Source organism: Suricata suricatta, chromosome 6, assembly GCF_006229205.1.
Source record: "Suricata suricatta isolate VVHF042 chromosome 6, meerkat_22Aug2017_6uvM2_HiC, whole genome shotgun sequence".
In the NCBI taxonomy this organism is placed as follows: domain Eukaryota; kingdom Metazoa; phylum Chordata; class Mammalia; order Carnivora; family Herpestidae; genus Suricata; species Suricata suricatta.
The window spans coordinates 68,140,067-68,165,898 of record NC_043705.1 but is presented as its reverse complement, the minus strand read 5'-3'; the positions used below and the strand labels follow the sequence as shown (position 1 = coordinate 68,165,898).

Sequence of the window (25,832 nt, the reverse complement as noted above, 5' to 3'; positions counted from 1 at the left end):
TTGATACATATCAAATATTAGATGGTAGTACTCTAAAATTGTTTTCCTATTGTTTTTCCTACCTGTTGGAGAAAATAATTGCAATTTAAAAAATATAACAAGAAGTGAAACAACAGTTACTTCATCCTTTGAATTTTACTTTCTGTATTTGGAGTTTACATTTCACTGTGAATATCAAACTATTCAAAAATTTTATATTCGAAATTAAAATTTAAAAATGGAAACATTTGAGTCCCTAGAATTAACCTATTTTATGTCTCTGATTCATTATAAGCACTTCATCTGATATCTAATACTTGAAGAGCTGTAAAAGGGTATTATAGTGCTTTGATTTTGTACGTCCATGCTTGCTCCGTGTAAATAGTAAAGTTTTTACAAAGCTTTAAGTCTGAGTAAAGAGGCTCAAACAAAGGAATGACATATTTACTTACGCCTTAGGAAAAATAAATTTAATTATTAGAGTAAATTAAAACCTAAAATCTTACTAATGTAGAAAGCACTAGAAATGTGAAAAATAAAAAGTAAGCTATGTTTATCCTGCATAGCTTCATATTTCTTTTCATTAGCTAAATAAACAAGTGTTATATTTGTGTCCTCTCAACAGCTAAATAGTTTTTTACATAGTGAAAATTTATATTAGATGTCTTTATATTAGACGTCTGATTTTCATATTTTAAAAATGTTTTGCTAAGGAATGTTCACACAGCAGTAAGTAAAGGAAAAATCACATATTTTATTTTTAATATTGGAAATATTTGTTAAACTCCTTTTAGAAAACGTTATCTGCAGCTAGGGTTTTAAATTTAAAATTCCAAAGTAAACGTACTAGCAGATATTTATAGAGTTTTTTTATTCACTTTTTTATGGAAGTTGCTGACACTATAATTCCTATTTAAAATATGATTTTGTTTTAAGTTATGAAGGGCTTTTATAAAATGTGATATTCCTAAGGAGAAACAGTCGGTTTAAAAACAAACAAAAATGAAAATATTTCAGAAATAATTTTTCATTCAGGTACTTGCTTGAATACCTGATAATTGAGCATTTTTGATGTAGCCTTATACAGCATCTGACTTGCCTTCAAGACCATTTAACAGGGATGCAGCTTTGTGTACTAACTTTGTGTACTAAGTAGCTCGTGAGCTTATTATGCATTCTAATCAGATTTTAGAGTGGTTTTTGGAGATAGAGATTTTACCTTTAAAAGAAAAACTGCTCCTATATCAATAGGTTAACCACTATAGAAGATAATCTTTGGTGACTGAGAATGATGACTATAATTTTAAAACTTGAATTATTTTTCCTACAACATTTCATTTATTCCTGGTTCAAGAACTACCTGAGACACTCTCTGCTTTTTTTTTTTTTAAGATTTTCATTTCCTGTTCATGAATACAAACATACTAAAAATGTAACCTTCTGAAACATCAGCAAAATTCAGCTATGCCAAGAAATTTTAAGAACTCAAGAATTTTGCACATTCTCCAAAGTAATGCTGAGTGTTTCTCCCATGTATTCCTTCCTCTTTGCTGTACTCTGGATCCCAGAGAGTTTTTAACTAGCTATTAAACATAACCCATTTTAAGAATCTGCAGGAAGTGTGAGGGATTCATCAGTATATATTTACGGTCTGAAGCTGATATAGCTGTAAGGTTTTTTAGATCCAATTGATCTATTGCGCATGTTCCCTCCCTAGGTTGCAGGACGTGCTTCCATTTGCATAAGGCCCTGGGCAAGGTTCTTTCTTGCATTGATTGGCCTGTCCAAGGCAGCCTGATGTGTTCTTGCATTGATCACTTTGTCTTTTCTTGGAAGACCGTGTTACACTGAGTTCATCTCAAATATTCTAGGGAGGAGGTAAAACTTTACTGCAGATGTCTCAATTTTATTCAGATGCTCCTTTGAGTATAGGCCCTTTTTTGCAAGGATAAGTATCTCTTTTTTTCTTCTTAAATAATTTGGATGTTTCTGCAGTTTGGTGCACTGTAGACTAGATCATATTTGAAAAAAATACGTTAAAGAAAATTGCCAGAGTATATGCCGTTTATCTTGTGCTATTTTTGTTTTTAAAAACAGTGTATCTCGCTTCCAGCTTAAAACCGGTTTCTTTAAATATGATCTCTTAAACCTAGACGCAAACTAAAATTTACTGGGGTTGTGATAGGTTACCTACTTCTCTTTACCAGCTTTATAGAGCCCTTAGTTTCAGTGAGACATGCGCTGCTTTCTGTGTTTAAGAAAATAAGGAGTTTTATTAGTTTCACAATGAAAGAATGGTCCAGAATGACTTGCTTGTTACTATTCATCATTAGTAATAAGTAATGTTAATGTGAATGGTATATCAAATATGGAAATTAGTAAGCAGCTACATATCAATATTAAATATGTAAGCCTCATTTCATGACTTTTGTTTTAGTACGTTATTTTGGAAACCTGAAGGTAAAAATTAAGTCTTCAACCAATACTATGAGAAACTGAGCAATGAATGTTTTGCAGTTTAGCACTCTTTATTGGCTAGTCCTCAAATCAACATTTATATTGTCTGCCAAAGAACATATTTGCCTACACAGCTAATTATCAAGAAAATGCCCATTTATCCTCAACCTATTTACTACATCTTTAGTAAGGAACTGGTGAGACAAATGTAGGTTTCTGTCAAGATGCAGGGCAATATCCGCCTCCTGACCAGCTTGCTGTTTCATCAGAGCCCATGTGAATATATGAGAAGGTTTACTTTTGGCAAAGATTTAGAAATGTGTCATGACTGAATTTGATTATTTTGCTGCTGGTAATTAAACTCTGCTACAAGAATTCCTCAATGGTTTGGGAAAGCATATTTAGTAACACTTACTACAAATCAGGACATTTTCATATATGTTATTTTATCTTCATTAAACAGGTCACTGTTTTTGAGTATTGTTAAAATATAGGAAATAGATGTAACAGAAAAGCTCTGCATCAGTTTTTTGCTCAGTGGTATCACTGTGGCATCACTCAATAAATCATAAGCCACAGAAACCTTCTTCTAGTTTAATAATTCTGCTTCAGAGATGCTAGAATTTGTGCTTTAGAATTAAACCTGGAATGAATTCAGTGTTTATTATACAAGGGCAGTAACTATGTCAAGCTCTTACATAATGTCACTGCTGTTTCAAAGGTGTATCAAAAAGCTACAGCATCAATGAGGTATATACTTGAATTATATGAAATTTTTTCATCAAGTGGGAATGTCAGTAATCAATTATTAATTTAAATAACATACATTAAAAAATGGGGCTTTATATTGGAAAAATAGCTTTGTGGGTGAAGCTTAAATTAAATTAAAATGTGTTAAATTGTTAATCATTTTATATATTCATATAAATATGAAGATAGTATTCATAGAATAATGATATAATTTTTTCCTAAAGTTGTATAAGTTGGTAGTTTGGGAAAAATACCAATGAAAAAGGCACATCAAAGTATTGACATGAAAAACCTCTTGCAATACCTAAAAACAGCTCTTCAAAACTGAATCCAATCTGTGGAAACATGGATGTTACCTTATAACTTTTGTTCAGTGCATCTCAACTTTGTGCAAGTATAGCTCTCTGAAATGGAATTGTATAGTGTTTGCACATTTTTTCCAGCTAAAATGAAACGTGCGTCATCTTGCATAATTTACTTGTCTCTGGTGGTCAAATTTGCATATCTGAATGAGTAAGTATATATCTTAAGCTCCTTCTAGATGTAAAATAATCTCATGAGTAGAGGAGAGCTCTTTTACCTCAGAAGTCAGAGGAGTCTATATTTCACAGCAAGCCATGATCAAACAAGCTAATTCAGATGCTGGAAAGTGCTTTTGCTTAGCTGTATGGAAGAACCATTGACTCCATACAACCAACAAGTGTATGGTGCTACAGGAGATCCATTGACAACCCATTACAGGACTGAATGACAACTCCAAATACAAGTGACCATGTGCAACTATGAAGAGATATAAATACACTTGAGCTGGCCAGATTTTATGCTGTATAATTCCGTCACAATTGCTATATTTCTCCTCCAAATTTACACCACATAATCAGCTGCTTGAATGGACCCACACTGGAGAAATATAATTCAGCATTTGGTGGGGGAAAAAGGAACTTGGCCTTTATGCTATTCTATCAAGATGTTGTATGATGCCCACTCTTTCTATTATTGCTCAGGTACTACTTGGGACCTCAGACTTAGAAGAGTTCTCCACTTTCCTGTGCAGGGATATCAAGGTCTGAAGATAAAATATGTTCACTGTGCTCAGGTTCTTTGTAAAACATTTCTGAGGAAACTTGTGGAGTGGGGAGGCTTTGTTGTCAGGTGCTGGGAAACGTAAAGACGATGAAATAGCTGGTGAAAGTTGTCCACTGAAATCCATTACTTTTTCCCATACCTAATGAAGAAGCAAGAAATTGCTAAAAAGCTTTCAAGCTTAATGGGTTTTCAAATACAAGAATAATTATTTTTAAATCATAGAAGGAAGGATACAATGATTTCAGCCCTCTTCTCATTATTTCCCTTTGACAAAGCATCACATATTTATTGGTGATTTCTAGAAGTTACCGTATTTCTGGTGCAGCATATTGTAGGTCTAATTTCTAATAAACAACAGTAACTTAGTAAAAATTATTAACCATTAAATATATATTATAAATTATCTCTTCATAAAACCCCAATTATCTGTTTAATGAAATAAAATTTGATATTCTCATCTTTAAGGATACCCTTGTAAATTTCCTGTCACTGTCTATGGTATTATATATAAATATTTACACACACATATATCTGATTGCTTAAAAACTTGTTTGAATTATAACTGTAGATTTTTAACTCACAATAGGATATGTTCTAAATTTTTAAAGATATAATATTTAAAAATCATCAAAATAAGATACACTTTGTTTTATGTAAAAGTTTTACTATTCTGAGACTAAAGAAAATAAGATATTATATAATTTGTAAATGAAAAATAGTTTACTACCTTTCTTTTACGTTTCCTCACTCCTGCCCCAAGATAGTATTTGAAAACAGTATTTGTTGGTTAATAAGCACATACTAACCATTCTTGATAAATCTAACCATTTGTAAATGATACTAAAATATCTCTGTGGCTAAGGAAATGATGTCAAGAACTAATATTTACTTTATGCTCTATTTGTTCTTTCCAACTCTTAATAATATTGATTTATTTCTAAAAGTCTAGTTACAGTTTTGCTTTATCATCCTAAGGAAACATTTTTTGTATAATGAGAGCTGTTGGTTAAAAATGTATTATGGTCAGTTATTTGGACATATGTATGATTGTTTTAAGTATGTGGAAGCATTTAATAATCTTTGTGCTATCATATGCAGGAAGAGATTACTACATATTAGAGACTTGAATGAAAACACATGTGTTAAGGAAATAACTTTCCTTTGAAATTATTTATTTCATAATCTTTTTTCACCTCTACACACCTTACAAGAATCTCTTGTTTGTAGTTATTTAGAGCACATTTGCAAAAGAAAATCTGTATTTGAGCATTCTTAATGCAGGCTCTAGGAAGTTAAAGCTAAAGGCTCACATTGTAAAACTTTATCTTTGTGTTGGTGTCTGTGTACATAAGTTTCAAACTCTTTTATCAGAGATGTTCTAGAAAGGAATCAAATGTAATCATGGGCATGTTAATGCTGATAACAGAGTACATGGATTACAAACCGCTTCTATTTCTTTTAACTTATAGGAATAATAATACCTCCGTCTCACCATTTCTGTCCAGCTGTGTGTGAACCTAGCTTCATAGTCTTCATACTCCTAACCCAGCATCTTTTTCATGCAATAGGCATGGACCTGTTTGCCTTACCCCTTTATCTACAACACAAAAAACCTGGCCTGGACATTTATTCACCCATCCCACAACTCTACACTTACAGAAATGCTCTGGGTTAGGTCGAAGAAATTAAGTTTTCCCTCTTAATGGTGATCCATTACCTCTTATCTTTTAGAAGTTATCCTTCTCTTTTTCTTGGGTATTTTGGGAAATGATATAGGCCAGTTGTAGGGTGGGGTTGGGAATTTCATATCACTTTGTGCCTAAATTAATAACAAGTAATCAAATCTTGTATAGTTAAATTAAAGTTGAAACTGTAAAGATCCGTTAAAAATTGTAAAAGAGATAAAACAACTCCCTATAAATTATGTTTTTACCTATTGAAGGCTTGTAAGAAATTACTTGATGTTTAGTGCTAATTGCAGTAGCATGTTCTGCAACATAAAAAATCAGACCTCTCCCCTCACGTTTATGCAGCTCTGGTTTGTCCCCGTCACCTATCGGCAGGTGCCGATTTTTACTGATTTAGGATAAAATTCTATTTGCTGTGGAAATTTTAATGAGAACTTATACGTTTTGATGCAAGAAAACAGATACTAACACAATTAAATTGAACATAAATATGTCCATATGCTTTAATATCCATTTTAACATTACCTAAGTAGCATGAAGGCAAAAAGTTTGTTGTTCATTAATTTTAATCCAAGATTTTAACAGCCCTGCCAGAGTTAAACTTCTTAAAAAAACTCAAAGGTTTATTCTTTAAAAACTCAAAGGTAGGCATGTCACAACTTTTTCAAGTTTCTGCTTTAACCAGAAGTTATAGTAAAAGTCCTAAATGCCTGTTGACTTTATTTGGACATTGTGTTTACGCATACTGAACTACTACATTTGCACCTTCCTCATTTTAAAGATGTAGCAATTTAAACACACATTGGAATCTTTTCATAAAACCCTAATTATGTTTCTTGCTTTTAAAACTGCAGACTGGTAGTATATACATTACTGATTTATGTGGAAAAGTGATTGACAAATAGTTTCCTATATAAACGCATGTTTTAAATAGCCTTGAATTCTTTTTTTTTTTTTGCCTCCTACTTTTGTGTAAATAAGATCAAGCAACTGTTTTTATTAATTTGCTTTAGCTTCTTTGTCATATACACTCTAGTCTTCCTGGCTTTTTTCTTTCTTTTTTGTCATTTTTATTTGTATGGGTATTTTCTTTTACATTGTTTTTGTTTGTTTGCTTTCATTTATGGTTTCTATGCCAAAATTTGTTGTTAATAAATATTGACCTACAGAGTATTTTATAGAATGAGACACTAAGTTTACCTTTTTGTCACAGATATCACTCTGTAGATACCTCATTAATCTTAGAAATAACTTTTAAGTTTTCTCACAGATTATGTCAGAAAAATGATTAGCCAACTTCAGTTCCATAAAACATATGTAATATTTTCTAACATTTTAATCTTGTGTGTCGCATTTTCTTCGAAAGACAGATACATGTATTTTATTTATTTGTATTTAAAATTCTAGGACCCAGTATTCAGAACATGCACAGTGAAAGTTAGACCATTTTTAAAATCAGTCTTTAATATAGGCTAAATATGCTAGCGTTCTATTACTAGCAAAAAAAAAAAAAGAGAAAAATGTTTAAACATTCATTACAGGTTTAATTACAATTTCGCATGGGTTTTCGGACTCCATTCTGGCCATTCCACTTTAGCCATTCAGGCCATGCTGCCGTGTATTGTGTATTCAGCAGTTCCTATTAGACGTCTTCACAGTGACTGATTCTGCTGCGCTCGCTGACACCCGCTTCATGCATGGCCTGCTGTGCTGGGTGGAATATTTTTTCTGAGCTGCCTGGAACATTAAAGACATCTTGGCCATGTCAGTCTGTGTACAGTGTGTGCGTGTGTGTGCGTGTGTATGTGCGTGTTCGTGTGAGCATACATTCCTAAGCAAATCAGTATTAAATAAATGATTATGTGGTGTAACTTTATATACATGTAAATTTTAAAATTTGAATAATGATGGATTTATAATTTATTACCTGCATGTATTTTTAATAATTTTAGTTCAGTTAACATTAGCAAGTTTCCTTTAGCTTTTATTGTCTGTGGTTATTGACACTAGGGGGCACTGCTTATCCTCAGTTGCATCTTTCTTCAGGAAATGTGTAAAAATACTCAGCTGCTTTCTATGCTCCTACTTTAATTAACAATTGAATTTAGAGAACTCTAGGCTATTTAATTCTTTGTTATTCTGGTTTTATTACTAATGCCTATATGTAGTGCTAACAAAGGGGGTGGAGCTATTGGTTCTTACAAACAAATACAGTATCCAGCGCCCCATACAGTAACTTTTTTCCCCCATTGGAAATGTCATTCTTGGCAAAACCAGAAGGGCAAGTTTGCCCAGTGATGAGGTTTAGATCCCTTGCCAGCTGTGCTTCTAGCCAGCAAGTGTGATGAACAGCTTTAGAAATCAAGTGAGAGAAAGCATTCAAGAGTTAGTGTGATTCATTTGGATAAAGGTCAAGAGAAAGATAAGCAAAGCATAAGAATGAAGAGCACAAATAGCAATAATTTGTACCTTTTTGCTAATATAATTTCAGTGATCCTATTTGTAATTTTTAAACGCGTACTTAGTTAAAAAGGGCCTGCAGTTCTTCTAAAGTATTTGAAAGAGTGTAATTAATCTTGTATTTTAGATGGTTTCTTAAAACTGAGTAGAGAAAAGTGGATTCACTACCATTCATAACTATATTTGTAGATTAGAACTGTGGCTACTAGTTGACCATCCAGTGACAACATAACTACCGAAACTTTTTCAATTCGTGATTATCATTTGATCTTCTTCAAAATATAAAGGTTTTTTCTGCTTGTTTTTTTTAGAATATTAGTGTCTATTATAAACCTAAATACTCATGTTCCACACTGAGGAACTACCTGTAACTTTTAAAGACATTAATGACTTTGTTATATTTTTAAAATAAATCTCTCTCTCCTGTTGCTGCCCCCCCTCCAAAGGTGGAAAGCTATCATAGCCTATAGAATAAAGAAAACTACTTTTCTGTGTTTTCCTAATTAATCTGAATCATGAGAGAACTTGTAAAATTCCTTACTCTTCTAGACTTTCAGCCATACATCATATATAAGAAACTATGCAAGTAGGTCATGCAATTTTTATTAGCTAAAGATACTGATTTTTAACACGACTAATTAGAATAAAGTATTTTCACAGATCTTAAAGTTTTCATGTCATGGCATACATTTTACATCCTGACCAAAAAGGGATAAAAATGTAGCTAGTATAATGACGCTTGGTTCGAACACCAATAAAATATCTGAGCATAAACACATGAGAAGTTTTAAATAGAATTTATAAAATACCTTGGCTTCATGGCACCCCATATTGGGTTCAACTCAATGGGTATTAGAATGAGAAATTATTAAAATTTTTTCAAAGAGAATTGGATATGTCCATCACTATAGATTGATTTCTTTCTTTTCTAATTCTCCAAGTGATTTCTTGATGTTTATTGAACAACATATACTTTTAAATATATTGAGTGACTAATTTGATATGATTTCTTGGGGAGGAAACCTTTCAAGGTTAATACACAGTTCATAGAGAGATATTATCTTATTTTTCAGATTATTTCCATCTAACATCATAAGAGCATTGGCTAATTTAGCCTCATCTCTGATCTTCAGCAATAGATTTGTCACTTGCTAAAACTAGGTGCCACCTAGTAGACCTTACCGGTTCATAAACAAAACACTGATTAGTCAATGTGGGACAGCTTTTGTTATACTAACCATTTTATAATTTGAAATATTATTTTCCTAGTACTCACCATCTACAAGCAATCAGATGCTAGCCCATTTATAATAGGTTTTTCTCCTCCTAGCAGGACGTTGCTTTTGGCTATAAAAAGTTAATTTCAGATCCTGATATACTTGCATTAATTTTTGAGACAGTGGCTGGGTGTAGTACAGCAAAGAATAACACGAACATCACACTACTGTGCTGTAGCTAATCGTTTATTACCTCAAGCCAGAGAGCAGTGTTAACGTGAAGGCCACAGTATGTCTGTGGTAAAGATGGAAACTGACAGAAAGGTCATAGAGATGGCCTCCAAAAGGTCTTGAAAGAGGGGAAGAAGAAAAGAGAAAAATAATAGCAACACTCAGAAGAAATACATTTTAGTACTTACAGTGCTGGACATTTTTGGGATTTTTTATGATTAAAACAAATTATTATCTTGAATAACAGACCCCATCCTCTCTCCCAACATCTTTGCTTCAGAATGAGAAAGCTCATTGTAATGTTATCTTTTCAGAGCCATAAGTGTTCTCTAAAAAACATATGACTGAGATGTTCATCAGCTGGGATGTTTGCTGTAATTCACCAATAAATTTGAATAATTTGACATAATTTCTGACAAAGACGAATGTTTCCACATTCATTTCCATAGTAAGGCAGTATCTACATGAAGAAACCAGTTTGACTGACTTTACCTGCCATATTGACTAGAAAAAGAACAAAACAACAGCCATTTAGTCCACAGAATTAAAGCATTTTATGTGTACAAACTACCTTGGTGGCCTGTCAACCTCAAAACTTGCGTTAAGAATATGTCTGTCACTGTGGAGCCCATAGTATTACAAGGAAGCAAAGCACCAGGATACATCATCAAGGAACTAATGGCACATGTGCTTTTAGGTAGTAAAGAGCAGCACAGAATAAACGAGAGGCATTGTCGTTTGTGGAATTTTGAGTTATAGCTGGGCCAATCCCATGTCTGTCAGAACTAGAAGTTACATCTAACTCATTTTAACTTTTTCTCATCTATACAGAAAGGAACTGGACTGGGTAATCTCTAATGTCTCTAACAACTCTCCATTCTTTTCTTCAATTATAATTGGTAGAGCCACATCAGCATTAATATTTACTGGTTTCAGTAAACTCTAATGCTACTTACAAATTCATCCTTTTATATGAAAGACCATAAGAGATATTATGATGCATTCATGACTTATTAGACTGTATGTTTTTAGGCATTAAACATACTTAAGGGTCTAACTCACCTACTCCCACAGGCCATTCAAAAGTAGTGTCAATATCAAACCAATGTCTAGAAACATTCAATTTGACTACCGGAAAATTCACCAATGAGTTTATTATTTTTTTCTATGTGAGGAGAAAAATGACTAATAGATCATAGTACGTGCTGGGGCTTGTGTAGGAAGAGACAGACTTAGGGAATCTTTGCTTTTCCTGACAACTCAGTGACAGAAAGTAGTATGGTAGATTTCATCACGACACCCCCAGTGAGGGGTGGCAGGTTGGGTTCTTGTGAAAGAGGGTTAGGATCAGAACTATGGAAATTCAACATTTGTTCCTCATGCCTATGCATTGTCTTCTTTTGTGATCTGTCTGCGGCAGTATCTTTTTTTCCTGTCTTGTTACACTCCTGATTATGATGACCTTCCCTACAAGGAGTTACTGTTAGTTTTTCACCTAAGATTTCTTCTTTGAACTTCTCTTGAATGTCATTTGCAGGCCTCCCTTCAGACACATTGATGTTTTGTAGATATTTGACCTCCATTCTCTCAGACATCTATGCCTAGAAGGACAATGTAGAAGCTACCAAATGACCACTTCCCCTTTTTGCCTTATCTCTTAAATAAAGTTTTTCTGAAAGCACCTCTCTTGTTGTCCCATTTCCATACCATGTCTGTTTCACTTAGAATCTCATCACATAAAAACTATGTGTAGTTCTGTTTTGTGTATTGTCTTTTATATTACTCACACTCGGGAAGATAGTATAAGAATTTCAGTCAGCAGTGCTGTCAGTCTGTCGCCTTTCATGCGCTACTCCAAAATTCCAAAAATGTAAATGAAGTAATTAACCTGATATGAAACAGTGACATATAATTGAATTTCTAAATGAGTGAACTACTGACTCTTTTTTATATCTTTGCCATTTTATAGGATTTCGTATTGGCTAAACTGGTTGCTTAGTAAAAGGTGTGATGTAACAGAAATTCTGCTTCCTACTATAATAAATACAGCTGCTTATTAAACATCATGTACTGTGCTGAGTGTATTTATTTTAAATTTCTTACAGTTTGAATTATTTCATACTCATATAACTGAGGCAATATTTAATGATAATGGAATATAGACCCTAAATCACTGACTCAACTAGTGGAATCTCCCCCAAAGAAGTGCTAATGAACAGACATGTGAAGGAAAATGGAATTTTAAAAAATAGCCTAGAGAATAATTCTCCTTCATTCACACATCAACCCTTCCTGAGTATAAATTTTTCACTGCCATCTTGCCTCAGAGCTGTCATCAGATGTCTAAATGATAGGTTTCAGGGTTCTCTTCTTCCTGTTAGTGATCTGAAGTGCTACTCCAGCGTTTTCCATTACAGTGGATATTGATAGAAGACGCTTGGTGTACAGTGACTGTTGTTTATAGTCCACTAGTATATGAACTCAGAGGTGCTCTTTTACTACCTATAGCATTTGTATATGGGCTCTATCTGTGAGATGAAGATGTAGCCATATATGTAAATAGCTACTTTCATTCCAACCACATCTCTTCTTCCTCTTAATGTTTATATGGTTTTGTGCAGTAAATACAGTCCTAAAGAGTCCTATCTCAAATGAATCCATTTTTTTATGTTTATTTATTTTTGAGAGAGAGAGAGAGTGTGTGTGTGTGTGCACGAGCAGGGGAGGGGCAGAGAAAGAGACAGAGGATACAAAGCAGTCTCGGTGCTGTCAACACAGAGCCCAGTGCGAATTCATGAACTGTGAGATCATGACCTGAGTTGAAGTCAGACACTTAACCAACTGAGCCACCCAGGTGTCCCTCAGATGAATCTATTTCAAACCATTTTTTCACACAGACTTACTTCATCACTTCAGAAATGTGGCATGTGCTTTCATAGGATAAATGATTCCAACATATAATCAGAATCACCTTTTAACATCCTAACTTAAAGAATCATCCTATATTTGTTCATCTGTAGAGTGTGCATTTAAACAGCTCTTATAGGTAGTTGAGTAGAAAATTTCTTCCAGCAACAGTATTCATTTGAATGAACACAGGCATATAAGCTCCAAATACTTAGCATAAGCTCCCAGGTAGAAGGGCCATCTGGAGATTCTTGTCCAAATATTTTCAAACAGTGTAGGAAGTCTGGGACTTCTCCTTATTATAATGGTGTTACTTTCCCCTTAAAAATGGGTGTCAAGGGGTGCCTGGGTGGCTCAGTCGGTTAAGTGTCATGATCTCACGGTTCATGGGTTCGAGCCCCACGTCAGGCTCTGTGCTGACAGCTAGCTCAAAACCTGGAGCCGGTCTTCAGATTCAGTGTCTCCCTCTCTCTCTCACCCTCCCCTGCTCACGTTGTCTCTCTCTCTCAAAAATAAATAAAACATTAAAAAACTTTTTTTAAAGATGGGTGTCAACCTCTTCCCAATGTTTAATAACTCAAATGACTCACAATTGATTAACACATCTGGTTCTAGGAACATTTACATGGTCTTGTTTTCCTGTATCAATGGGTCAGTGCCTATACTAGAACCTAAAAGTTAACAGTCCTTGTCCAGTTTATGCCACACCTTTTTGCATAAATCTGAGCCCTGCATTTGAAGAAATATGATCAAATGAAGATTAACCTCAATTTCTAGAGGCAAAAACTCAGAAACATCTCAGGTCACAGAGCAACCAAGACCTGGGAAAGAATAAAAATCTTTAAGTGTCATTATTCAAGCCCCAAATTTATATAGCACAGTCTTCATTAAAGGCTAAGATTTGAAAAGCCAACCCAACTACGTTCACTGTGAAACCTCCCTGTTCATGCACACCCTTCCTTTTCTCCTACCAGTACCTCTAGGTTTGAGTTTATCATGGCAGACACTGAATGACTATTTCATACTTTATTTGAAATTTGGGGTTATTTTGCATTCAGATTTGAAATCACAAGTATACCATGCTTTATCTGACATGTACATTTCATTTGGAATCCAGGAAATCAGATCATTCCCATGGATGTGTAAGATAATATTTGAATTTTGTGGTTTTGATGTCTTTATGCATTTTAGTAGTCAGTGTGTCTCCATATTTTGACTTTGTATTTTTCCTTTATAATATTCATTGGGGGATAATGCAAAATTTGACAAAATAGGTAATTTGGAATTAGATTGTGAGAGACCTAAAATCCAAGAGAAATTTACTTGATCTCATAGATATTAGTGAGTTAAATCCTAATACAATCTTGAGTACACAAATACTAAGTGGTAGGCAGATTATAGGGATGATTTAGATTTCAATGGATAGTAAGCGAATGCTTAATTTCAGTTATGGCCTGTGGTGGACATCGTGATACACTACTTAGTTGCTTCTTCAATAAAGGATTTGTTGCCCTAACTCTCAGGAATGCTTTCAGCACACAGCTTTCATGTGTCCTTCAGGGATGGACTTGGCTGCTGTGGGGGTTCATATTCAAAGATAGAACAGTATGGGTGACCCAGCTTGGAATGACTCCACAGGGTCATTCTAGGTCCCCAGCTTCCCTGGGGTTGTGTGAAGTCGTCATTGGACTTCCATCTCACCTTGTTTGCTCTCTCTGCCCATTCCTGCTCTCTTTCACCCGCTACACCTTCCTCAGATGCTGATCGTAAGAATACTCCTTTGTGAACATCCTGCATGCTAAATTCCATTTTAGAGCCTGTTTCCTCAGTAACCCAACCTGTGATATGGTCTATTCTAAATAGACCAAACCAGACATCACTCTAACTTGCTAACCATCACTTTCCTCGATCTATTCCATTTCTGTCAGTAGCACCTCTGTTTGTTTCACAAGTAGTTTCTGAGCACCTGGGATGTGTCAGTCATTGTGCAGGGAATGGTGATGTGTTGCTGACCTGGCAAATATGACCCTGCCCTCATGGAGCCTCCATTTCAGTGGGAAAGAAAGACCATGAACAAATCATTACCACTGTCACAAGTATTTCAAGAGAGAACATGTAAGGTATTATATACAGATAGCCATGATGTAAAGACATGGGATTTGGAATTAAATTACTAGCAGTGCCACTTAGTAACTATGTGATTATGGGCAAGTCATGTTCTCTAAACATCAGTTTCCTCATCTAAAACACAGGTACATAATTCTGCAGCTACCAATCTCCTTAAAAAGAAATTTTTCTCTATGTATATATATGCACACACACTCAGAATGTTAAATGGCCCTACAGAATTTACCTTAAGTTGCCTTTCTTCCTAAATTGGTATTTCTTCCCAAAGGTCAGAAATCATGTCTTCCTCAACTCTGTAGTCATAGTTTATTTCCTAGAACACTGATGAATTACAATATTGCTTCCCTGTTTATGCCAACTAGCAGAGTATACAGTCCTTAAGATAAAGTAATTAAAACTTGAATTTTTTACAAAAATATTTTTAAAGTTCTAAAATGACTTCTAAAACTTTAGTAAAATTTCAAGCACACCAAACATCTATGTAGAAATTCAAAATAAAGGTTTCTTTTTCCCAGGTCTAGTGAGGTATAATTGATGACTGAACTTGTGTATATTTAAGGTATACAACCTGATAACCTCGGTATCTGTATACATTGTGAAATATTCACCACAGCCAAGTCAGTTAACACGTCCATCACCTCACACCTGACTAATGTAAAGGCTTTTAAGAAAAATTTGTTAAATAACATAATCTCCTATACTCTGGTTATCTATTATGTATCTTTGTGGCAAGAAATCTTATCTATTTACCTTTCTTTTTCCCAGACCAAAATAAAATGGTGTGCTTTAAAACAAGTGTATTAACACTTTTTTCAGCCAGATGTGTATTCCTTGTTTCTCCCTGACCTAATGAAATCTTTTGCCACAAATTTTTAAACCATTCAGTGAGTGACAAATTCTATATGTACGAAATTATTTCTAGCATTTGCCAGTTGATAAAGGCTCATACTTTTATTTTAGTTTAATTTTTCTAAGTTTACTTATTTATTATTTGTTATTATTTAATATTTTAAAGTTTATTTATTTAGAGAATGAGAGAGAGAAGGAGGGAGAGGGAGAGAGAACATGAGCAAGAGGGAGAGGCAGAAAGAGGGAGAGAGAGAATCCCAAGCAGGCCCTTCACTGACAGCATGGAGATCGACACAGAGCTCAATCCCATGAACTGCAAGATCATGACCTGAGCCAAAACCAAGAGTCTGATGCTTAACTAACTGAGCCACCCAGGCATCCCTCATCAGTGATTTTTAAATTGAGTATTGTGAACATGCTTACTACTTATTTATATCAGAAACATTTCTGGGTGTATCATACATTTATAAGGTTTTAATAAGTTTTCTCATTTTTCCATCTAAGACTATGTATTGTCACCAGTTAAACATCTCCTTTGCTAAGCCTACCTAAGTTTTTTGGACTGGCAATGTTTAGTTCTTACCTATATATTTTTTAATATATCCATTTGATATGTGCTTATTATAATTTTTAAAACTATGTCTTATAATATCCTGCCTACTTATGATCAGTCATGACATTACATAATAAAACATTTTAAACAAATAAATAACTTTGATGAATCCTTACACTGTTTTCTTAATATATGACCTCTTTTATTTTTTTTATAATTAACTTGCCACTTCCTTGATTGATGAAGTTTTTCAAACTATTGCCTTTTTTCTCTCATTATGTATTTTTTGTAAAGCACTGGTCTTCGTTTCCATTTCCCAGCTTGTCAATCACTTAATGTTTGTTTGTTCCTTTTCATTTTCTACCTTACGTGTATGCCTTTTTTTTTTTTTTTTTTTTTTTGGTCACCAGAAGAGCCTGCACGTGGCAGCATAGTCTAGGCAGAAAAGGAAAAGGAAGTTAAAACCGCGCTCTTCTGGCTGCCAACAATACTAAATCATAACCTGCCATTCCCTAACTGGTGGCTGGAGACTTATCTTCATAAATACATGTGACCCAAGAAGTTTCAGTTTACATACCCTATCCCTTGGGGTTCTTGCCTGTGGAGAGCCTTTTCCTTCCTGAAATTAGACAAAGGTTGTAAGAATTGTAGCTAGGGCTTCAAAGCACAGGAAAAGAGAATGTTGTCTTATCCTGTTGCTACAGTGGAGCTCCAGCTGGCCATGTTTATCTACCCAGGGTGTGAAGCTGCATGTCCATCTGTGAGGGGCTCAGCACAGTGCTAAGGCTTGCCCTGAAATTTTAAACTTAGGAACTTTTGGAAATATTTCTTGTATGTTTTCATACCTGTTTATTTTTATAGTGACAACTGTATAGCTTTTGGATATGTGCTTAAATCATTAAGCATTGAAACTTTGTAAGATTGACCTGTTTGCTAGAGTAACGTTTAACTCTGTTGTATATATAGTAGCCATATAATTTACCATCCAAACTAGGACACTTTTAGCAGTGAAAAGAAACATGCCTGATAATTATGCCAGGTCAGCAGTTATGTACCAGGACTGTCCCGTCCTAATTAGAATGTATAGTTATCCTATTTATACCTGTTTATTGTCTCTACAAACATTTAAGCAAGCCCAAATTACTTTACATAATTAGGAGATGGAGGAGGGGATGTAGTAGTTGTAGGACACGTAACTGCTACCCAATTTGTGCAAATGTTGAGTCACTGAAGAGTACACGGATAGCATATTTAAAAGGAAGAACAGATTTGAAAAATTAAAAATGAATGTCAAGGTAATAACAGTAACAGCTGACAACACTGGTTGCTCTCATGCCTTGTCTCACTTATCTTTTGGCGATCCTATGAGGTAACTACTACTATCATTCCCATTTTTGTATTCTCAGAATGATGAACCAAAAATTAAAATTGAAGGCTATGGAATTCTGAAGCTCATGCATGCTTTTAACTACAACCCTATGCTGCCTTCCTCCCAACATACTTTATATCTCTGTGATTGTCTGGGTTGTTTTTTTTTTAAATGTAGTCAGCTATACTTCCTCTATGTAGGAAACAAAGTGGTACAGGGACTCTGTGCCAGGTTGGCACTGCTACGCCGTGGCGCCACGCTTTGTTGCTGGCCCAAGTAATTCTGAAAAGGCTCGCTGGTGGCAGGAAACTAGAGCTACCACGGTATGGCTTCAGCAATTCCGTTGTAATTTTTAAGTGGCTAGTGCTATTACAGGTCCACTATTCTGATTACAAGATCTTAAACAAGCACAGTAATCACCTCTTTGTATTTCTCGGCCAAGTAGTTTTAGAATTCCTGAACCACATACTCTAAAGCAAAATCAGTGTTTCATAAGTTTCTTCGTCATGGACCTATGTCTTTTTAAAAAACAGTATTTGTCATTTAATGTATTCTAGGGTACGCTTCCATTACCTTTTACACTGAGAAAGGAGAATGCACTAGTTTCCAAATATGGAGTAGTTCACCTTGTGTGTTTTTATGGTATCACCTGTTATAATTGTGTACTGTGTGCCATGTCCTCCACTAATCACTTTATATTCAGTTCACTCTATTTCATAATAACTCTATGAGTTAGATGTATTTATCATTTCCATCTTACCTGTGATGAAACTGAGACCCAGAAAAAGTTGAGATAATTCACTCAAGGTATCATTACCGGAAGTGGCAGAACAGGGATTTGAAACCAGGGAATCTGATTCCTAAGTCCTTGAACCTAACCACTGCATCCCTTATAAAGACTGCGTACTTGAAAGTTTCTACTTTAAAAAAAAAGAAAGAAAGAAAAGGAAAAAAAGAAGTGAATGCAGATTAGAAATGTGAACCGTGAGTAGCATGTGAGAGCTGAATGTCATACTTGTCTGGATTTCCTGCTGGGCAGTTTAGTCTATATTTCATCTGCTGAAGTGTGTGTATTTCACTGTAATCACCAGAGGTACTTCAAGGGCCTTGGGTGACAGGGCCGAGGTTTTAATATTGTGGCAAAAGTGATATTTGTTCTGTGAATAGCACACTATTGGGATTGATATGTACAAAAGAATCTTCAGGAAGACATTAACAGCAAAGACTCTGCCAAACCCAGCGTTGGCTGATTAGTCATCTTGGCCCAACATACATTTCCAGCCCAGTGGGCCTGGTAGCACACAGGGCAGTGTGCCATGAGCCAGAGGACGTACAGGCACAAATGTAGAGTGGTGGGAGAGGTTTGTGGTAAAGTATCATGGTTTATCAAAGTACATAAAAACTATATTCAAGTAGAAATACTGAGCGTAATTATAATCTGCATAATAAAAATATTAAAAGGTGCCACATTTTCCTACTTTTCAAGCCTTTGAAACAACTTAATCTTCCATCTTAACTCCAGGAGCTCAAGAGGAAGCTCATCTATTTATACAGACATATATTTTTTTCAGACATCTCAAACCTCAACTGTGCTATTAACCAGAGTGATGATTCATTCATGCTCATGCAGTAGTAATGATCCTCAGATTTATAAATGTGCAGTTGTATCAGATCCTAATCTGATGGAAACATGCATTATTTGATTTTCTTTCAGAATATTCTTTCCTGTACAAGCGATTCACATGCTGTAACCCTCACAGGTCATATGTGTAACACATGTCAGAATTTTAAAGGAAGGTAATGACTTTTGCTGATGAAAGACATTAAGACATTTCCCTCAAAACATGTTTAAAACATATTATATATGCTAATATAGATATGGGCCTGTATGCACATTATCATGTCCCTACCCACAACCCATACCACCTTCTTTCTGAAGCTCCCCTTGGACTTTAAAATCGAAGACAATTTATTCTGAGTGCTACAGCTGCTGGGCCACAAATAGGGGAAAATGAAATAATACACTTCTTTTAGATTAAAGTGAAGACAAACCCAATGCAGGGTTCACTTCTTTATGCTGGGAGAACTGAACCTCGTATTGGGTTGGATTTATAATTTCCAAAACCCAAGACACTCAACTAGAGATAGGAAACTACTTCCAAAGACTCATAGTAGAGGTCCCTCTAACATCAACATCTCTGTGCCTTCAAAAGCTTATCATCTAAGGGCACCTGGGTGGCTCAGTTGGTTGAGCATCTGGCTTCGGCGTAGGTCATGATCTCACGGTTTGTGGGTTCGAGCCCCGGGTCGGTCTCTGTGCTGACAGCTCAGAGCCTGGAGCCTGCTTCAGATTCTATGTCTCCCTTGCTCTCTGACACCTCCTGCTCGCACTGCCTCTCTCTGTCTCTCAAAAATAAATAAAAAATCATTTTTTAAAAATTAAAAAAAAACTTCTCATCTAAGCTAAGACAAGTGGACAGCAACTTTTTAATTAATTTGGTGGAAGTAAAAGAGTCTTTGTGTTTTCCTTTTCTAAAAGTAGCTCACAATAGATTTGTAGGAGAAATGAAATAGGTACAAAAAGGGACTAAAGAAACTTTTAGAGGGACATGAGTATTTGGATTTGGTCACGTACCTGCGAAGATAGTAGGCAGGTGCTTCATGTGAGGGGCTTGTAGAAAGCTTGGTGAGGTGAGGTAGGTGAACAGAAAAGATCTGTGTGATTTGGGGGGAGAAATGGTAGCAGGAAGGGCTGCAGTGCACATGAGAGGAGCAAAGGTGGCTGCTGCTGACTCTGACCCTCCCACACCACTCCCTGGTCCCCTGATCTTCATCTCACCAAATAGTCTTAGCGTCTGATAGGCTCTCTTTTCTTATTATAGTTATTTAATGTTTAAAATCTTAGTCTGGAAAAAATAATACAAACTCCAAAATTTTTAATAATAAGGTAAACTTTCATACAGATGGTATATGTTTTTAATCTGTTCAGAGTACTTCATATTTATTGGATTAGTTAAACTTTTGTTAGACTAGGAACATGCAATACGGGGAAAGAAAGAGCAGATTAATTGTATAGAAGCTAAGATGAGAGGACTGTGAAGAGATAAATAGAATTAAGAAAGAGAAACAAGGGGAGCCCGTGTGGCCCAGACTTGATTTCGGCTCAGGTCATGATCTCACAGTGCATGGGTTCAAGTCCTACATCAGGCTATGCACTGAGAGTGTGGAGGTTCCTTGGGCTTCTCTCTGTATAACCCGTCTTCTCTCTCTCTAAAAAATAAATAAATGTAAAAAAGAGGGTGGGGGCAAAAATGTCAGGTGACAGCATCAAATATTTTGTATTCTCAAATCATCAATATGTTTTATAGAAATATTTAATTTTCCTTTATCCTAGACATTTTCTTTTAGAACTGTAACAGTAATTTTTAAATGCTGTTAATAGTTATTTCTCTGTTGGCATCATTTTTAGAATTTCAACATCCTTACTGATCTGGATTTGAATTTCTTTAAACATTTTTTTTAAATGTACAAGTCCATGAAATACTGTATGACTGAAATACTGTAAAGAAAAAGAGATTAATCAAATGAGTTTATTTATGTAAGAGCATTATGATATATTATTGAGAAATAGACCCCATATGACACTCATGGAAAAACACAGGACTTAAAGGCATGGACAGTAAAGAGTTGTGTCATTTTGTATTTGTGTGGCCTTTAACCAATTTCTCAGTCTGAAACAGTTTTCTTCTCCATAGATGGAAAAAAATCAAGTTTTGTATACATTTCAATATTTCAGAATAAAATAAGAATTGTTATTCATTTTGAAATTTATAAAGTGGTACTCAGATATAAATAAATATTGTACACATAAATAAAAAACACATGAACAAAAACAAATAATCTCTTAATTATAATTTTATCATACATAAACTCTTAAGCATGAAGCTTTGAAATGCTGATGTCTATGACATCAAATTTTTCTTACCACTTTTACTCAACTGTTGATGCCATACTAAAGACATTATAACAAGAAATGGAAAGTCTTCCTCTATTTTTGAAAGATTGGTGTAGCTCTGATCTTTATTGATCTTAATTGTTTGAAGAGTTCACCTAGCACGTACTTCAAAGTTCATCCTAGAACACATGGAGACATTGAAATCACTGGATCTTATTAGAGACTAAAATCCGTTTAAGAATCAAATGAAAGCTTAGAACCCTCTTCCAGAAAAATACTCTTATCTTATACAGACAGAACTTTTCAAGGAATTTCAAAGGAATTCATATCCATGGATCCTAATAAAAATCACCTCTTCACCTTAGATTGACATGTAGTAAGACTTTAGTGATATGGCTTCCTTCTTTTCAAATTTCTGTGTTTTCCAGATTATCCTAGTCTCTTGTTTTCTTGCACAGTTGCACCTCCACCCATTCTATATTCTGTCCAGGGTCTATCATACAATCTTGATTCCTATGTTCACCCTACCCCATGATTGCTATTCTTCAGCATTCTTCATCAGTGTTCATTCCCAGTGGAGTCAGTAAGAGAGGGAAGGGCTATGAACCACGCTAACAAATGCAAGAAGTCAGAGGCTTTGAACGTAAATGGAAGTTGCAAGTAGTTTGTTTGCAATGAGGCTGGAATAGAGGTAAATAGTCCGAAGAACTAAACTGTTAAGATTTTACCAATTTACAATTCTAATGATTCCTACTAAACAGTCAGATATTTGATTTTCTTTGTTCTGGGTTCATTTGTAGCCTACTCTTCATTGAGATCCTCTAGAAATTGACACTCTTCACCTCTAGCAATACAATGTGAAAGTGATTTTTATATTGTAAAAGACTAGAACAGTATAACGAGTATCATGCTGGATTCTGTGAGGACAAGTTACACAGCATCACATCCATTGTGTGAAATGTCAGCCAGATGGAAAAACAGACCAAAGGTTTTTTTCTCTGAGAGTCCATCTAACAACTGTATATTTCCCCAAGTTTGAAGAATTTTAATTACTACATTCTCTGCTTTTGCACTAAATTTTCAGCCTCTTTGACTCTTAATTTTATATCATTTCACAAATGGCTCTCAATATTCTGTGTCTTCAGATGACACCACCTTACATAAGTCAGCATATGTTCACAACAACCACAACAAAATCCAGGGCAAATATTTTAAAATGCAGACATATTCTTAGACTCCCCGGAGAGCATGCTCTTGTTTAAGCATGCTTAAACTTTAGCAACAATCGCTCTAGATCTCTAAAAGTGTTAACTCTTCAGAAAATGAGAGTAAGGACATGTAAGTTCTTCATGAGCCAGGGGGATTCACTGTTGTGGAACTTTGGGTTCTGTTGTCCAGTGTCAGTTTAAGTTTTTATATTCTAGTGCCAATATGGTCCGTGACAATCTATTCTTTAAAGTAGTTTTATTTTATCGTTTTTTAAGTTGAGTGTCATTGATCCACAAAGTTACATTAGTTTCAGGTGTACAACTTAGCAGTTTGACAAGTTTATACATTATAGTATGCTCACCTCAAGTATAGCTACCATCTGTCCCAATACATCACTATTGTAATATCATTGACTGTGTTCCTTAAGCTGTGCTTTTTATTCCCACGCCTTACCCATTCCAAAACTGGAGGCCTACTGCTTCCTCTCCCCTTCACCCCCTACCTCCTCCCCTCAGTTTATTCCCTATATTTATAGTTCTGATTCTGCTTGTGTTTGTTTATTCATTTGTTAGATCCTCTTTATGAGTGGAATCATACAATGTTTGTCTTTCTCAGTCTGACTTATTTCACTTAGCATAATAGCCTCCAGGTCCATCCATGTTGTCTCCAATGGCACAATCTCATCCTTTTTATGGATGACAATCTATTTTTAAAATAAAATCTAGGAGAAGGTAGCAAACTACTTAATAATGAATGTGATGTATTGAATTAGAGTATTATTATGCTCTTAAAAATATTATTGATATTGCAAGGTGAATTTTGAGTTTTATTATGTTGATAAGCAACATTGATTTTAAGATTTCCACATTATATAAGCAGAAAACAAAAGGCCCAAAGATTTAAGGTGTGGGAATTCTGCTGAAGCAGCATTAACAATGAATTAGATTCCCATTAGGTAGTGTTCAGTGAGAAGGGATGTGCATATGCAGGGTTTGAAGACATTTAAAACAGAGGGAGACATTTTTCATTCAGAACGCCAACAGGCATCATTTGGTATCAGAAGTCTGGCTTTTTCAACGTTCATTGCATACGCTTTCATCACCACTCAGAATTCTCACTTTTTTAAAATGCAGGTGTATGCTTTTCAGAGACAGTTCATAGAAATTAATAGCAAATGATCAAGAAATTGCTCTTCTATAGAGGGAGAAAAGACATTGGATGCAAAGAAACATTGAGGGCACAGCTATGAAATTTAGGGCTACTTGATTTTAAGTCTAATTTTTCATTAAGCTTTCTAATGCTTGTGTCAAAACAGAGTCCCTAATCTTAGTAGGTTAGAACCTTTCATGATTCTTTCGATGTGGAGCTATTATTTTTCACTTTCTTTATCTTGCAGACCACTGATCAATGCTTCAGTTTCTTTAGCCAAGTGGCTCTTTCTTAAATTTCAGAACCATTTAATTTTATAGAAATAGCATTCTAAAGAAAGAAGTTAAGAATGTAACACTGTAGCATATCAACATGAAGAAATACATTAGAAAGCAAACTGATGTTGATAGGCTTTGAAGAGAAGGATCTTTGTGGGCATTTAAAATACCAAGGAATGATAAGACCGTGTTGAGGAGCAAGCTAGTTAAATTGGAGAAGTCAAAGTAAGAGATCTTTCATTACTGACATAGCATCTACTGAAAATAAGCAGAAGTTAGTCCTAAGTAGCTAACAGTGAGCCCCAGGTGCTAACTTCCCTAAAGCACGGAAATGGGAAGTGGTGGGAGAAAGTTGTAAAAGAAACCCTCAGGGATTCCTCCTTTTTCCCCCTGTGATCCCTTTAATCCTTGAATTGTCAAACCACATGGAAAATAATAGAGCTGCATAGTTCTAAGACTTAAGTGGTATTATCTTTTTAAAAGAAAATATTAGGTCTTTTCACATCTCTGGACAAGAACAGGGCATGCGTTCAGTATAGAAAAGAGTAACTTTGAACAACAGATGCCTGTTACTTTTTCAGTTTTAATATATTATTATCTATGACTAAGCAGGCTGTACCCAGGAGGGAAAAAATGATAGCCAATATTTTCTTTTCCTTTTTTTTTAAACAGATGATTCAACGAGAAGCAGATGTAAAAAGTAAGGTAACTGCGGTGGCGTTGACAGACTCTGTTCACAATGTGTGGCATCAAGAAGCAGGCAAAACGATTCGAGAATGGATGAGAGAGGTGAGACGAGATTTTTTTTCAACGCTGAGATGAATGAGTGTGAACCTTTATATTTGAGTCCCTACCAATTTATATCATCTCCCGCCCCCAAACTCCCTTTCCAGAGGCAGAACATTTAGAGAGAATATAAAAAAGACATGCTTATAATAATAATAGAAAACCCTTCTGAAGAACAAATGCGTTTCTGAAAGCTCTTCCCTTTTTTTGGCTTTCTATAGCATGTTACATATGCATACAGCATACAGTAGGAACTTGGGCTAAGAAGGTCATGATCTGTTATAAAGTTATTATTCTCTGATTTTTTAATTTTTCCACCAGCTATTCAGCATTGGTGCTGTTCAATTACAAGAAAGCAGCTTAATATACATTAGGTCTCACCCTTTTCTTTAAGGTGGTCAGTATATGCCAATTTTAAATGGATTGGCTCACTGCTGCCAGGAGGGGGAGAAGTAAAAAGCTGATGGTGTTTTGCCAGATGGACCCTTGGGCCTTTAGAAACCCACAGGCTGGTCATGGTCCAGGTTCAGGATAAGAAAACTTCTTTTCACCATTCCTGAGGGCTAGTGAGCCTGAAAACTATCAGGACTCGTTGAACATGCTCCCCTTTTTTTTTTTTTTTTAACTTTCAACCGATTATTTCTTTTATTTTGGTTATAGATGTACAGTTGAAACTTCTTTTTTTATTTTACTTATCTTTCTGATATTATAAGCAATTGACATCATCCACACCATGCTATATCAGTCGTCTTGTCAAGTCATATATTTCTTTAAATGAGAAC

General features: G+C 35.0%; 1 protein-coding gene and 1 long non-coding RNA gene across 8 annotated transcripts in view; one reads left to right on the top strand and one right to left on the bottom strand.

Moving 5' to 3' along the window:
- FAM172A (family with sequence similarity 172 member A) overlaps window positions 1-25,832 on the top strand; it is a 407,295-nt gene that overhangs the window by 251,500 nt on the left and 129,963 nt on the right. For 6 of the 7 annotated variants that reach the window (XM_029942608.1, XM_029942614.1, XM_029942612.1 and 3 more), the window contains one exon: window positions 24,937-25,053. In XM_029942608.1, the coding sequence (XP_029798468.1) occupies window positions 24,937-25,053 (117 nt within the window). Of the gene's footprint in view, window positions 1-4,190; window positions 4,630-24,936; window positions 25,054-25,832 lie in introns of those variants that run through there. The other variant, XM_029942613.1, reaches the window with a different exon arrangement.
- On the bottom strand, window positions 7,484-14,546 carry LOC115294648. Its single transcript, XR_003910035.1, has 2 exons — window positions 14,477-14,546; window positions 7,484-7,697 (listed from the first exon to the last, which is right to left on the bottom strand). It is a non-coding gene; the product is annotated as an uncharacterized LOC115294648 (long non-coding RNA).